Source organism: Oreochromis niloticus, linkage group LG23, assembly GCF_001858045.2.
Source record: "Oreochromis niloticus isolate F11D_XX linkage group LG23, O_niloticus_UMD_NMBU, whole genome shotgun sequence".
Classification (NCBI taxonomy): Eukaryota; Metazoa; Chordata; class Actinopteri; order Cichliformes; family Cichlidae; genus Oreochromis; species Oreochromis niloticus.
The window spans coordinates 33,898,166-33,914,294 of NC_031986.2; the positions used below are offsets into that span (position 1 = coordinate 33,898,166).

Sequence of the window (16,129 nt, forward strand, 5' to 3'; positions counted from 1 at the left end):
ACGTTCCTGCAACGGGGAGAGCCTCAAGTGAAAGATAACCAAAACAGCTTTATATGTTGGATCATAGTTATCACATGAATATAAAACGACTGGAATTCCAGTCATGATGAATTCCGGAGTCGACTCCCGATGATGTGAGAGCTGTAGAAAATGGCTTCATGTGAAAAGTTAAGTGTTTAAAATGGTTTTAAACAGCAGTCCTGAATCCATAAAGGGCCGTTACACAATTACCGCAGCTTCCTCACTCAGCGTCAGTGACAGCCTCTGAGGTGGTGAGCAACATCTACGTCCTGTAAAAGTTTCAAGCTCTTGGACATGCCAAGGGGAGCGAGTGCTTGTGCAACAGCGCCCCCTCTCTTTGCGCCGCCGCGGTTCAGCACTTCAATGCAAGTGTGAGAAACGAAACATCCAGTTTGAATTTTTATTGTAAAATTGGAAAAAAAGGAGAGAAAGAGAGAAAAGCCTCGATAAGCATTTCTTTTTTGATACATATCTTTATCTTACCATAACCGTAAAATCAAATAAATAAAACTGGCAAAATAAATAAGAAAAATAAATAATAAATAAAATAAATAAACATCAAATTACATATTTGACCCGATAATTATAAAATTATTAAATCATCAGTCATTAATATGAAGTAATCTAAGCAGCAAGTATTAAGAAATTTCAACAGGGGAAAAATGTTTGGTTTCTCAGGCTAATACAGAACACATATTTTTTTTTCCATATTTTTTATTTTTTTATAAAAAGATACTGCTTTCCCTGTCAGTTATTCCATGCTGTACTGACGCTGCCACAAAAACAGGTGGCGCTCTCCTTTTTTTTTTTCTTCAATAAAAAAAGAAAAACAATACTACCTGTAAACAGCATTTTCTCCTCCGGGTTAAAAGAATAATACTGAGATTCTTCTTTTTGCGCCCTGTATTTCAGTAAAGTCTACTCACAGACTCCATACTGCTGTTTCTATGCTTTTTGTACGCTTTGTGCTGAGAAACCAGAAAGTTAATATCTTTAGAAAGCGAAACCCTCCCCCCCCCCCGACCCCTCACCCATTTCATACCCCAAACTGTACGTACCCAAAGAAAGGTCCTGTGCTGATTTTCCATAATTTACAGATTTCATATTTATAATAAGCTACTATCCTTAGCATTCAAACCATAGTTAAAGAATCATACTGTTAATATGAGTAGTACCATAATCATAATCTTTAACGCCCCCAAGCCCCCATTGAGCATGCTCAGAGATCAAAAAGGGCACAATGGCAACATGACAAATAAATAAATAAATGGATGCAAGAGTGAAAATAATGTAGAAGATTGACTTTAGCTTGACCACATGCACTCTAATTTTAAAACTACAGGGATAATTACTGATAATTAGTAACTTACATATTGGAAAACAAATTATTGTTGGTGGGATTGTAGTCCCTTTCTCTTTTCTGAATCTATAGATATGTATATATAGGCCTATGCACTACATATAAAACAGGACAGTCATTGTAATTTAGTCAAATTCATCTCTTTTCTTTTGACCAGAAACGAGACGTTCTGCGAGCTTCTGCGATGGCCAAATCTATTTTCTTTTTAATGACTCCATCTCCAGTAGAGATCCCATGAGACAAGATATTTTGGCTGGGTTCACATGGCCCGGCATCACCTGGGGAAAAGGGAGGGCATATATCACAGCTCCCTAAAGCTGTGAGAAGAGAATAAGAGTGACTTCTCAGGGGAAAGACGACGCCCTCAGGCAAATATATAAAAATCTAACCTTTTTACTGAAAATGTACATTATATATCACTACATCCTGAACTGATCCTCCCCCTACAATATTATACTACTTCACAAAATCAAATATTTTATTCCACTAAATATTTCCTGAAAATTACCGTATTTATAAGAGTAGATTTAAAAAAAAAAAAAAAAAGAGTCTGGCACAAAGTTTTCAGTCAGGTGAGGAAATGTGGTGGTTAAACTTGCATAATTTGGCAATTCATGACGAGAAAAGGCATTTCAAAGAACTCCTTCTTAGCGCATCTAAATACTGCTTGCAACAGAATAAAACACACATAGTAACCGGGGATAACATTTACGCCTAGTCTACTGAAAATGATGCACCCCCCCCCCCCCCCCCCCCCCTTTTTTTATAATACTGATCCAGTGAACATTAATCACACAAATAAAAGAAAAAAAGAAAGAATTGCTGGGTGAAAGGAACACTAAATGAACGTATGCAGACATCAGGATCTGGAGAATCATTCTGGAGGATAAAATCATTATTCCAGACTACAGAGGCATACGCAGTGGTCATGCTATCTGAAGACGCTTTAGTGTATGGGACAGCATTGTGATTACATGTCTGAAGCACTGATGTGTCTGAAGTTTAGAGCGATGATCAGAGTGCTGAGATCTCTCAGAGTCCTGAGGGGTACGATGCTTCAGAGTGTAAACTGAGTCAATGAATCTGATATTGAAATAAAGAATGTAAGTGTTACTCAACAAATCGATGAGTGAAATAGAAAAAAAACAAACGGTGCATCAGATTTCATCTCGGACGCATTGAATGTGTGTCTCTTTGCAAAAACAGAAGAACAGATAACACGAGTTTGGTTATTTAACCGTATCATCCAGGCTTGATGTGTCGTGACCACACTGCACAGGAGCCATGTGTGACCAGCACTAATGGTAAGCTGTCATCCTGTTGAAACAGCAGCAGCTGTAGCAGCTACACTTACAGGCCCGCTGCTGTCTAATTGATGGATCATTTTGCTCTTAATTTGACCTCCTAAGGCTGGTAATGCCAAGGCTTCTTCTCTCTGTGTAGAAGCTCGCACTGTGCTATTATACCCTTTCAAAAAATAATACAGTTGCTCTTCACTGAAGAACATGTACAATCTCCTCTAAGCACTATATACAGATCTCCATGCCTCCACCCTTTACCATAATGACACCGATCCAAGTGCCTTCAAAGTGTCCCACGGGACACGCTGCCGTTCTGCGTTTTGGGATTCCTTCAGGGACTCTGGATGACAACACGGGAGAAAAACATCCAGCTACTGAGAGAGAAATGAACTCTGTCACTCAGTCAATTCACTCAAAATGCCAATGTGTAATTGATTGCGCATCTCTCGCCCTGCGGTGCTGCTCCCCATCTAATCAATATTATCATTACCCTAATTATGCTGCGGGTTAGCTTTGGGGCACCCGTGAACCGATGGTCCCTATTAAGAGAGATATGCTGGCACTTGGAGGTGAGGAAAGAGAAGCAGGAGGGAGGAGGAGAAATAGTAGGGGAGTCTGCTCCCGCCTGCTGAGAGCAGCTGGAGGAGCTTGGCAGTGGAAGAGGGCACGACCCGGGAGGGACCACTGTGACACGCCGATGGAAATTTTTACAACTGCTGTCAGGCTCATTTGTATATTTTATTAAGCAGTTACAGATGCTGTGCTGTTTTACTGCTGCGTATCCAGCTCAGCCGGGTGGCACTTTTACCACAGTGCTTTATGGTCAGATTATCTGTACTATCAAGGCTTTAATGATGACATGGAATGAGTCGCAATGACGATCAATTATGGAACCGCAACACGCTGGCAAGAACAGAGGACAGCAACGCTTGGCTAAATACGCTCTGGTTCTTTTGATGTCTGCTTTGAGAAAAGGTTACTGTGTCACTTTTGGCACTAAAGGACTGCTTTCTTCTTCTTCTGACACAATAACACAGACGGATCACGCTTCCGAGATGAAATGCTGCGATGCGGATGACGTAACGAGAGGCAAAAGAATATATCTGAACATGCCCGAAAAAATGTCTAACCCATATATTCTACGGCACTAAAATAGTATAGCTTTACTTTTTTTTAATACATTTTTCTGTTTTGTTTTAATATTTTCAAACCCAGTAACTATAAATGTAAAAGGAAAAAAAAAATCAAAAACCCTTACTCTTTTTTTTTCAACCTGAAGCTAGTGTTTCTTCTTAAGTTTAACTTGTAATATTATTAGTAGTAGTTTGCAGTATTAGTATCATTAATACTATATATTACTGTTCAGAACAATAAAAATGTTTGGTCCTTTGGTCCCTTAGGGGTGAAAGATTTGCAGTCCTATTGTTGCTAATGGAAACCTCAGTGGCTGCACTTCTGCGCTTGCTGAGAGAGACGGGGAGAGAATAAGAGAAAGAGGGAAAGTGAAAGAAAGTCTGTCAGTGGACATATAGAATAGTTTCTTTTTTTCCACTGGTTTTTTTTTGATCTTCAAGTTTGAACCCTCATTTGTCCAGTACAGTAAAAGCCACAAGCGCCTCTTTCCTTATATATATATATGTGTGTATATAATATGTATATAGAAATCTATTTGTTGTTGCTGCTTTTCGTTTGTTAGTTTGTTGCTTAATTAACAATTCAAGTCTCAACAAGAAAAAGTTCTGTTGTTCAGTTTCATCACTTCTTTTTTTCAGTTTTTTTTTCTTCTCGTCTTTCTTGCACTGTGCCATCTGTTACTGTTAACGTCCCCCGGTGAAGCGCCTCCTCATTTCGCATCTTCCTCTTCTGCCGTAACCTAGATCTTCATAAGTAAATGCTGATATGTCTTCAAAAATTCCATATGTGTTGATTTTTTTTAAAACATATTTTGCTTTCAAAGAGAGAGAAAAAAAAAGTTGAACTCCTCCAAAGATAATATCTTCACGTGTCCTCTAAAACCTAGAAACAAAAAAAAAAAAAGAAAAGAAAAAGAAGAAAAAGGCCATTTCAAATCTCACTGCTCATTAAACTGTCAATCCAAAGATCCATTTCTTTAAACTTTGAGTAGTTCAGTATGGTTCTATTATATCAGTCTAATGGTCTGGAGAGAACTAACCCACGCTGCCACACCAATCAATCATCATCAGTCACAGTGATGACAGATTTCGCCTTAATTAATATGCCTACAGTGCTGCACATCAAATCAACCCCTCAACATTTCTTTAAATATTAAAACTGTAGAAACCTTTAATGTTTAAGCCTTGCATTCACAGAACATATAGCAAGCCAATACTTATCAGTCTAACAATATTTACTTGCCAGGAACAGTCAGATGGCATTATTTGAACCTTAGTTACATCTTGAGCTTAAAAGGACAGAGTAGTGAAAATCAGTAATACTCTTATGGGCTCACCTGTGCTGCTGCGATGAATACTGAAGGTAGGCTGTGTCAGTAAGGGCGGCTGGCATCCTTCGGTCTCTTTAACTGGACTTTCAACCTCTTCATCCCAATCTGAAAGCCATTCATGGCTTGAATAGCTGCCTGTGCGCTAGCAGGGTTGTCAAAGCTCACAAAACCTGTGTAAGAAAAGAAAAACTTCATTTACACTAACTAAAAATAATATAGGCACCTTAACAAGCTTTTAGGGGAGAATTTTGGAACATTTTTATAAACAATATTTACTGTAAAAAGAAAGAGGTGGAAAAAAAGGCAATCATAATCAAAATGTAAGTGTTCTGTTGGCCTCATCACGTCCTGTGTACCTCTAACAGAAGTCTAGGTGGTGTTGTTGATGCAGGAAGGACTTTAGTGTAGCCTAACAGCTGCTCAGAGCTGGTGACAGCCGGACACGAGGTGGCTTTTTAATGAAAAATAGGCCACAAAAAGTTTGGGGCTGTTACTGTCAAACAACATCGCTCTGCGCTCACGCTCTCTCCTAGTTGACTGTTTTTCTTTGGGAATATAATATTAAGCTGCATTCAGAGATGAGGACATGTCCAGGATTTGGATAAGAAGCATGCATTTGTTGATTTTGTGCGGTGTAATAAAATGATGAAACAGTGCAGAGAATCAATGACCCCAACTCGAAATAAGCGTTATATTTTATAGCATGTTTTACAGCAAATTTAATGACTGACGGTTAACATGCCTGCAAAGTTTCATTGACTCAGTGCTATTCTTTTAATTGTCTGACCTGTGAATGAGTGAAAGAGAAAAAAAAAAAATCACAGAATAAATGAGTTTGATCAAAACAAGAGCAAACACAGAATGATGATCATAGGAGACAAATCTGCTGCAGACACACAAAACCTCAGTGCATCTCCCCGAGATAAACCACCTCCTCAAACCTATGAACATCCTGTTTCCTTCATGTGTAAAAATAAAGCCTTGAGAATTCAGTGACCAGAAATTTCAGTGGAGTGTGTCTCCGCCTGATGCGCTCCACTGTGTCTGTGGTGTCATTAGGAACAGCTGATGACCCATGAAAAACAGCAGGAGGCTCTCCACGTCCACCGCCACATGGGAGGGAGTCTACATGGCCTGCTTGGCTCAGGTTTGGCCCATTACAGGGGAAAAGGTGGGCTACAAAGAGCCGAGCTGAACGGAAGTCTGAAGAAAGTATAGAGGCGGGAAAAGGAGGTGACCTCCTAACCCGCCATCAGCTTAATGCGTTCAGGCTAGAAACAGAGAGGAGATACCCGTTTAGAGGTCTTAGCTCGGTTTCTCTGTCTTTTACACCCCATCAATCTAAGTTTATTCCCTCTTTCTCCTTTCTAGATTAATCACGCACATGTGTTCCCTCCTTCCCCAGGCCTAACATTATGTTGTAAATGCATAGTGCATAAGTCAATACTGCAAATAGCTCCTCTTTCATGAATTTATATATTATTAAGTCCCCCAAGGGAGACGGAACTGGTGATCAATTTCGCCCAAGGTTCTTTGGTTCTCTGAAGTGAAAACAAAAGCTGATCTATAATTGTCCTTTTCCTTCCTTCCCCTCAACCATCACTGCCTGCCTTTTTGTAAGCCCTGGGGTTGGACGCGCATGTAGGCTGCCAGAGCTAAATGGGACAAGAGGTGTGGAAATGTGTGAATCAGCCTCAGCGCTGAAGGTATTGACAGATATTGGGGTTACACAATGGTGATGAGGATGCTGATGCAGCACCTCAAGGTTTCCAGGTCACACAGTCGGCAAGCGGAAACAAGGACGTGCGGTCTGATCGACTACATCCCGATTATTTTGGCTGCGATGTACTCTGCACATTGCTTTAAAAGCACCGGTGCCAAAACACAACAGTCATCAAGATGCAAAATTAGGTCAGCCTGTCAGGGGTAAGATCGCTCAGTCCTCCCTGTCTGTGAGCTGTCAAATGTCATCAGAGGCAATGGTATATACATTATATATTTACAAATTTGGTGTTATGTGTTTAAAAATAAAGAAAAGACAGACATTTTACTATTTAACCTGTATAAATTAAGACTGATTTATTATTATTAGATTTATTTAGAAACAAGTGTCTTTATCTCTCAAGCCGGGGTCATTAAAAATGGACTTGATATAATGTCATATTATATCAAGTCGGTCTTGGACTGTGTGCGTGTTGCAGTGTAGGACTCACCAAAGCACTTGCTCTGGTTGGTTGCCCTGTCCATGAAGACCTTAGAGGAGATGACGGTACCGAAGGGCAGAAACATTTGCATGAGTTCGTTGTCTCCAAACTCCTGTGGCAGGTGGTAGATGAACAGGTTACAACCCTCTGGACCTGGTTGCAGAGATACAGCGAAAGTTTGATAGAAAAAGAGAGAAACAGCAGTCAGTTTGTCTTTTTCAGACATACATATCACCCAAAATAAATACAGAATATGTGCAAAGGGCTGTCTCAGACATATGTGGCACTACCCATCATACAAAAATAAATAAATGATTAATTAACATTGGTAGAATTAGACAATACAGTCTGAAATGAGCATTCATGCATGAGCATCCACTCTCATGATTCCTTTATATGTGGCCTTAAGATGCATCTTCACCGTTCCTGCACACACCTGGCACAGGCTCAAATCATAATTAAAATATACATTATGTGTTGCTATTTTATTTAAAAAAATTAAATTAAAATGCAACACGAGTTTATTAAAATCATCACATTGCAAGCTGAAAATCTTCAAAAAAGCTGTCCCAATTTTCCTGCCACCATATTTTTTACATTTTCATTAATGTTGTTTATATGTGCATTTCATCCACACTTACTGTCACAGCTGGCTATTTTAACAGATATACTATTACTTAATAAAAAAAACATGGACCTGTGTTAATATATTAAGATGTCGAGTTTAATACATTGACGCTGCTCTACATCAATCCCCATGTTTTACGTCGAGACGAGACCTGTTTACAGTCTCACACAGTCCGCTCTGTTTATCTATTAAACACAATGAGAATGATGTTAGAGTGATGTTCTTCTCTCGCTGTACAACAAGACTCAAAATGAAGTGTGTACAGTGTAAAAGCAAAGCAAGACTGGTCTCTCGTGCTCATCTCCCTGTTTGGCCATTACAAAGTATGAGGCATGTGAAGTGTAAAAGCAATAATGTTCTCTCACCCTCACCTTCTCTCTGCTGCTGCTGCTGCTGGATGACCTGTGGTGGTTGGGGCAGCGTTTGGCCAATGGGAGTCAGCGTAGTGGCCGGGTAGATCGCTGCAAACGCGAAGCAGTAGAACAAGGAAGGAAGGAGGCAATGTGAGAGAGATGAGTGCAAAATCGGGGATCCCACAGAGAACGGTGTCAAGGATGCTTAAGGTCGATCACACAAGCGTAACACGTAATCAAAGCCTCTCTGATGTTTCGTTCTGAGGCGCTGTCCTACACTAGCTGAATACATACCACCTCACGCACCACATAGCCTGCAGTTATTGTCTCATAGCTGCTACTCATTTATAGTGTTTACACGCCAGTGCAAAACCTTAGAATAACAGAATCGCAAACAAAGCCATTCTGTCTCCTACCTGTGTACTGCTGTACACCAGTGAAGGCTTGCTGGAGGGTGTCGGCAGCAGTGGGGCTCTGGGTGGAGTAGGGCGGCAGGCCGTTGGTGTACACGGTCTCCACGGCAGGGTGTCCGTTGGGCTGATGAGGGATGCCGGTGAATCCGTTGACGATAGGCGTGACGATGCTGGGTACAGCGGAGGTGGTGATGTTGGCTGGTGGAGAACTGAGGCCTGCTGGGAAAAAGGTTGGCTGTTGAGCACTTCATCTGGATCTCTGCGCATAATACTACAAGAGTTGCACAGCACTCAGACTTACACTAGCAGGCAGACACGCTTTTTCTCATAAAGTGCCGAGAAAAACAGTTCTCTGTACACACACGCACACACTCACACATTAAACACACAAAACTCGTGACCACGAGCTACACTGTGTCTTCTCTCTAATGCAAGGACACGGGTGCAACGTGAATCTGTCACATATCCGCCGTTTGTCGTGACACATCCTGCAGGATAGCTGGGGAGTCAACCTGTGAAAAATGAGCCTGTCTGTAGTGTTTGTGCGATACCCTGCTGGCTTGTACTGCTCAAGATGATGAAACCACTATGCAACTTCTGAGAAAAAAAAGAAAAAGGCGAAACAGATCTAGACTAGATAGAAGCAGATTACAGGGGGAGATTTGCTTGAATGAGCAGGTAGCAAATACACAAAGATGTCTCCTACTTTTACACATCATAAAAAAGAGAAGACAAAAGAACAACAGTTGGCAGTTTGACAAATGGGTGGGTCATAACATATATGGAGCACGCCTGAAAGGCAGCTGCAGAAGGGTTCATGAGTGGAATCAAAATTGGATGCTCCGTGTTCTCTGTCATTCAATGCATTTTAAAAAGGACCCTCCTTTAGAAAGTGCTTCCAATTATGCCGGGGACGTCAAAGTGCCCATTCTCAGCAGAATCTCACTTTGTGATGGTCTCTCTAAAAGGGCTTCTCTGTGGCAAAGCATCCAAGCTCATTGAAGTACAGCTCCCCCGAGGACCACCTCTCAATCTCGAAGCCCTCACCCTGATTGGACAGAAAGCCCAGGTTGTCACAGAAACCCTTCAGCATGCCATATTTCCACAATCTGGGACCTCAATAAGGGACCTCTTATGAGTAGATTAGATAGAGTACACAATCACAACCAGCTCACGTAAATTGTACACTGAGATATGTGGCAATGCAAACAAAAAGACGCAGTATCACCAGAGCTGGGGTCTTACTCAAAAGCATTACATCACCCCAAAACTACATTACCAGCTGAAACCTCCTACTGCTGACTCCTATCATCTATGTTGGATTATTTTTATTGCTCTCTATCAATAATTGACCCTTTGTCTTCATTCCTCCCCTCTCCTACTCTGTTTTATTTTCCGTCTTCTCTCCCTGTCTCAGCATTTAAACCACGAGAAAGCTGACAGTGGAGGAGGCAGATGCAGTGACCAAGGGAGTTGCCACAGTCCAGCGTGAGCTGTTGTGTCTTTTACACTGGTCTCCTTTTACTTTTTTTTTAAATTTTTTTATGAAGCCTCCCCATGATTGCTTGTTTCCTGCAGAGCTGTGATGAATTAGACTGCAGCTTCAGCCCATTCTCCTACCAGGACCCAGGAGAGCGCCGCTCCTATTCTGAGGGCTAGAGACAGCCAGTCTGCTCAGGCCACACGCACTTTACTGTACCACCAGATAATGCACCCTCTCCATCATCAGGCAAATTCATTTTCCAAGCTTTAGCCATAGTGTGGGAGCACACGCCTATGTATTTGCAGCAGTTGTGCAGTGATAGCAGGAGTAGCAGCAGAAGTACTCGGTGGTAGCAGGGACCCCTTATGTGCAATTTCATAAGTTCCGGGGTCAGCAATTACACATGACATCGGTACTGAAGGAGAACACACGAGAGAAGTCGCAGATTGGGGCCACTGAGTCCAGTCTGTTCATCATGTTGGAAATGCCACACCAAGGAATGAACAGAAGTCTTATAAACACTACATTATCGCACCACAGTCAGTAAAGAGTGAAAAAGGGAAGTATTACTAAGTCTCCTGAACTAGATATTTTCATTTTATCCCTCAGTGGACGTATAGCTCTTGCATTGTGAAAAATTGCATTCATAGCTTGTTTACAATGTGCACCCAAGAGTGCTGATATACATGTGGCTGTCAGGATGTGTGGCAACTATCAGGCTGTAATGACATGTTGTTCTTCACTCTGGCATGAGTGAATACAAAGCTGTAGGACAGTAGATTACATATTCCATACATTTTGCTCTGAACTATAAATTTTCTGTTCTTTATGACTTCACCAAGGAACACTGCACTGCTAAACAGTATGCATATGTGTTTGTCCAATACATATACTTATGTTGTGGAAGCAAAATTACTCTCATCTTCTTGAAAGCTTCTTCTTAGAGGGAAAAACTGTTGATTTGCTCCTTGCTAAGGAGAAAAAGCCTTCACATGCAACAGAAGTATTTATTATGCTAATTATATATTGAAATCAACAAGGAACGCTATACCCGAACTGGAGAGTGCAGTCATTACTGGCACAAGGACTGTCTTTTGCCAGAGCAAGTAATAAGTACTCAAAACGGATGCTTTCATCTAACTGATTTAAAATGCGACGCATTTAGAGTCAAAAGAGAAAATGTCTGTCTTCTGTGAATAATACTGCGAGGGTGGGGGGTAGCTTTCAAAGTCCAGTTGTGATCCTAAGAAGAACTCCGACTTTCAATACTGCCCTTCAGATAAGGAATAATCAAGCAAATCAAGCGTGACACAAAACAAATGCACTTCCAAATGAATGTGTTTTATTGTTACTGAGTTTAATATAATTTTTCATCTATATTTCAAAGCACATAAGTAGTTTTCAGTCAGTACGCTAATTATTTGTGAAATCCTCCCTCTTGCTTGTCATCTCCACAGATCATTTAATAAATGGTTTTGAAAATGCAAGTGTATGCTGATGACATAACTCTGATCAGCCGCGCCGCAACAGCTTTTCTGGCTTAAGTGGCAGTGAGCCCAAACAAATAACCAAATAATAGCCAGGGTAAAAAATAAATACTAGTAAAATTCCAATGGACATAGCCACTATGGTTTCTGAACTTCCATTATGAAGTGACAACTTCAACATGTTGGCCATCAAAGACGTTCCGACTGAGCGTAACCTTTGACTGTCTATTTTTGTTTATTCTAAAAACAATCATCCTTCTTTACTAAATAAGACTTGAAAACTCCTGCATTAAATTTTATACTAATTTTTCTGTCACTGTATTTTAACCTCTGTTGGTCATCAAAAGGAAGGCAAGTTTAAGGAACCTCAACACTAGCTCCACTTTACAGATTCTGGGGCTACTTCAGTTTTGTTATACTGAGTACATATGATATGTAATGAAATTCCAACAGAAGAAAGACTCAAAAGCATGGAACTCCAAAAAAAAAAGTAAAAAAAAAAAAATCTTACTCATGGTAGATTTTTAGTACATAGAAAAAACACCGGAGATGAGGCAGCAGTATGGAAATAATGCAAGGTAAAGTTTGAAATGCAAGTTATGCAGAAAGAAAAATGCGTGGAACATTATTCACATAATGAAGAAAGGCAGTATACAGATGAAAGGGAAGGACAAGGTTGGCATGAACTATGGCAGGTCAGGCATTCACAATGAGTGTGTGGGAACATGAGTACAGAAGGTAAAAATATATGAAACAGCACAAGTGATATTTAAAATAAAAACGGTAAACGAGAGCTAAAAAAACAAGAAACTGAAAAAAATCCAACAGACTGGGATCTAACACACAATACACCTGAGGAAAAGGATTCCAGCGCAGATTGAACTGCACTTTAATGGTGCCAGCGTCTAGCATCTGTTGGGAACAAATCCCATAGCGTAAAAGTTCAAACACCTAATCAACGTCTTCCTCATGGGGAGAAACCAGTGGCCACAGCTTGAGCCACAGTCTGTAAATCGCATATCTATAGCGTCTTGGAGGGTGCTTGACTTACAGTCCTCACTTTAACATGCTTGATAAAATTCATAAAAAAGCAACTACTGAAAGGATCCCCCGACCATATGTTATATGCAATGCTAATCTATTTCCAGACTCATTTGCACTCCCTCCTTCTAGGCTCAGCAGCACCTTCTCGTACAGAATCTTCCTCCAAACTGCTATTCAAATATGAAACAAGTTCCCCAAGTACAGAGTTGGACAGATAACAGAGAGAGACCTCCAAGCCTTAAAGGCAAGCGTACGCAGACACTTCTAGACCACACAATTTATTTCCCTGCACACCGCAATGAGCAAAGTGAGCAGCCAGAAAAAGGATTCCAACCTCTAAATGTATAATCATGTGATATACAATCTTAATTTACTTTAGTTTATATGAAAAATTATTATAAAATACTTTTTTAGCTGACATTAAAATGAAACTATGTGAAACTTGACAAATCATTTATTACTAAATAAATATTAGATAATAAAACAAAAACAAAAACCTTCCACACTACTGAGCCTCCAGTGCTCCCTGCTCTACTTCTGAAGCTCATATGCATTCAATACACTGACCAAAGCAATGTGCCTGGCTTTCAGATGCCTGAGCAGACCAGCTGGGCAGCTTGTGAAGCTCCACTGCCTGCGTGCACCGGAGATCAAATCTGGTCAAGGCAAGAGCAGTGCCTGTGGCCTCTGAACAAACTTGAAGGCAACAGAAAAAGGGCTACCTTTTGCTCACTTCTAATTTTGAGAAATGTCATTATTTTGATGCCAGAGTCATGGTTTAATCTAAAAGGCTGAGAAGAAGCATTTGCATCCAAGGAACAATGGCAACTCATCCCTCAGACAAACTGTCATGGGGCAAAAGTATTGACTTGAACAACAAGCCAGTTTTTCTATTTTTTTTAACCTTTGCCTGCACTGGAAAGACATCTCTACAGCCTTAAAGAAAGCACTTAGAGTAAAAGCATATTTCAGACTAAGAAGGACTGAAAGCTCGAGGTCACACCATCACTTGGGACACACAGGTATTCATCTTTCCAGCTGTTTCCTTTGGCTCTGAACAGACTGTCGCTATCCTTGGATGTGATGTTTTGATCTAAACGTGAAGGATAGTTGATGCTTTGTTCTAAATAAATATCTTAGCTTACCTGTCCTTTCATTGTTTGTATTAGAATTAGTCCTTGCATATAATGTGCCGGTGCAAGCAAGCCATAGAGGACAGGTGGCATTAAGAAAGATCATCACGTCAAACAGCTCATTAGTTTCCTGGTGCTTTGTCACCGCCGAAGTGTTCCACATCCATGGTGTAGCCATGTTTGAATCCAGCAGGGATGTTGCGGCACATTCGGGCTGGCTCTAAGTGTAACGGGCTTGTCTCTTGCTGTGGAGCATCTGCACTATACTTTGTGTAATATGCACTTGTGCATGCACATCTTCAGTGTAGAGCAGCACCATGCAACAGAACATTAGAGTGACTTTGATTACACACTTCTCACATCCTAACAAAGCATTCTTGACACTGCGTGTTCCTCACCACATATACCCAGCAGGATTCACATCTCTCTCCATTTCTCCTTCCTCTCCTCCCTCACCCTCTTTATCTCCCCCCCTCCACCCTCTTAATCCAGCTTTTCCTCTCTCTCCCTTGTTTTGTTTAACTTTTATTTCTTCTGCAGCACTCAGGGAGCGGCACCTGGTGAACATTATTTTCAAAAAGCATCATCATGCATCATTGTAAGGATACATGCTCTAATCAGCTGAACCATCTGGCAAACGGCTTATGCACCATCAAGCTTAAATGCTGTGCATCTGTTGATCAAATGGATGTCTCATTGTTTTCAGGGTAACACCCTTAACCTCGGAGCCTCTTTGTACTTAAGCCTGCTGTCAAACAAGGTTTGGTATGTCGCAGAGGTTATGGAGATCATTTAAATAAAAGACTAGTGTCACGTCACACTTCCATCCCAAGATCGGGAAGGGTTTTCATCTATAAAACCATTATTGGAGCTTTATGTTAATGCAGAGCAGAATGTGTTACTCAGAAAGGCAGTAGTGTGGCTATCAATAGGTAATAGCTCTCATTTCACAAGGAAAGGGGACATTAACCTTTCTACCTTTTATGCTTTTGTACACAACTGCCAAATGTCAGAATTTAATTAAGCTGATGAGACGTCTTAATGCATAAATTAGACCTCTGTTGAAGCAGAGAAGCACTGTGCTCCCAGACCCCAAAAAACAGATTCTGATATTACAATGAATAATTCCACTGACTCGTGGCAGACATCCTACAGTCTCTCAGTAGTGTCAGAGTCTCTTGGCCTACTTATACAGACAGCCTTGCCAGTAATGTTATGTATTCAATGAACTCTAAATAAGTCATAGCCACAAGTGTGAAAAGGGAGAGAGAAAATAGCTGTGTATACCAAAGCAGCACGTTAGTCTACCACTGCTGCAACTGCTGGCAACCACACGCATAATAACCAATGAAGAAAGGGGAAATAAGATATTTTATATTAATGATAGTCCTTGGAACGTCACGAAATCGATGATTTCTCTCAGGGATTAAAAATGTATTACATGCAATAATAAAAGTTCATCAGTGAATGGAAGCTTGCATAGAGGCATGGTCAAAATTTACATAAATAGCACCACTTCATACACATCAGGATCACGGGCTTAAAGACATTTCTGGTTCTCCTCTTACGCCCCATGACCACGAATATCTTACTCTCTACTCTTTTCCCAAGAACTGATAACAATCTATAACACTGAATTACAGACAAAAGCAAAATCAGCATTACTTCCTTTAGAGTTAGACACTGATTTTCATGATGAGAGACTACAGTGCACAAGAGAAGAGACTGGACAAAGCCCTCACACACACAGACACACACACACACTGTGTTTTCATATCTTTGTGGGAACATTTAATTGACATATTGCATTCCCTAGCCGCTTACCCTAACCATCAAAAATGAATGCCTAATCCTAACCCTCAGCCTAAACCTAACTGTAACCCAATTGTAACCCTGACACTAAAAACATATTTTGAGTCTGACTAATGTCTTCAAACTCATGGGAAGGGCTGTTGGTCCCCACAAGGATCGTAAACTTCCAATTTTTGGTCCCCACAAAGCTATGTAAACATGGACACACACACACACACGCACACACAGAGATAGGGGAAGATAGAAGGGCAGGGAGGCAGGGAGAGATGTTCCTAGCCTTTCAGTTGCACTGTCTTTCATCAGCACTATTGTGTTGCCAAATACAGGTATGCATGCTGAACACAAAGATGTGAATTCGAGCACTGTCAGAGGTATACGCATCAAAATATGAGTTTCTCAGCAACGCTTAGCTCCACGTTTAATCAC

At 40.8% G+C, this 16,129-nt stretch overlaps 1 protein-coding gene across 15 annotated transcripts in view; it reads right to left on the bottom strand.

Moving 5' to 3' along the window:
- Positions 1–407: 407 nt before the first annotated feature.
- celf5a (cugbp, Elav-like family member 5a) overlaps positions 408–16,129 on the bottom strand; it is a 175,994-nt gene continuing 160,272 nt past the window's right edge. For 5 of the 15 annotated variants that reach the window (XM_019352164.2, XM_019352163.2, XM_005478680.4 and 2 more), the window contains exons 8-12: positions 8,748–8,963; positions 8,344–8,439; positions 7,360–7,503; positions 5,153–5,316; positions 408–4,698 (exon numbers count right to left, since the gene is read on the bottom strand). In XM_019352164.2, the coding sequence (XP_019207709.1) occupies positions 5,189–5,316; positions 7,360–7,503; positions 8,344–8,439; positions 8,748–8,963 (584 nt within the window). In that variant the 3' untranslated portion in view covers positions 408–4,698; positions 5,153–5,188. The remainder of the gene's footprint in view (positions 4,699–5,152; positions 5,317–7,359; positions 7,504–8,343; positions 8,440–8,747; positions 8,964–16,129) is intronic. The other 10 variants (XM_019352166.2, XM_013275126.3, XM_013275127.3 and 7 more) reach the window with 3 other exon arrangements.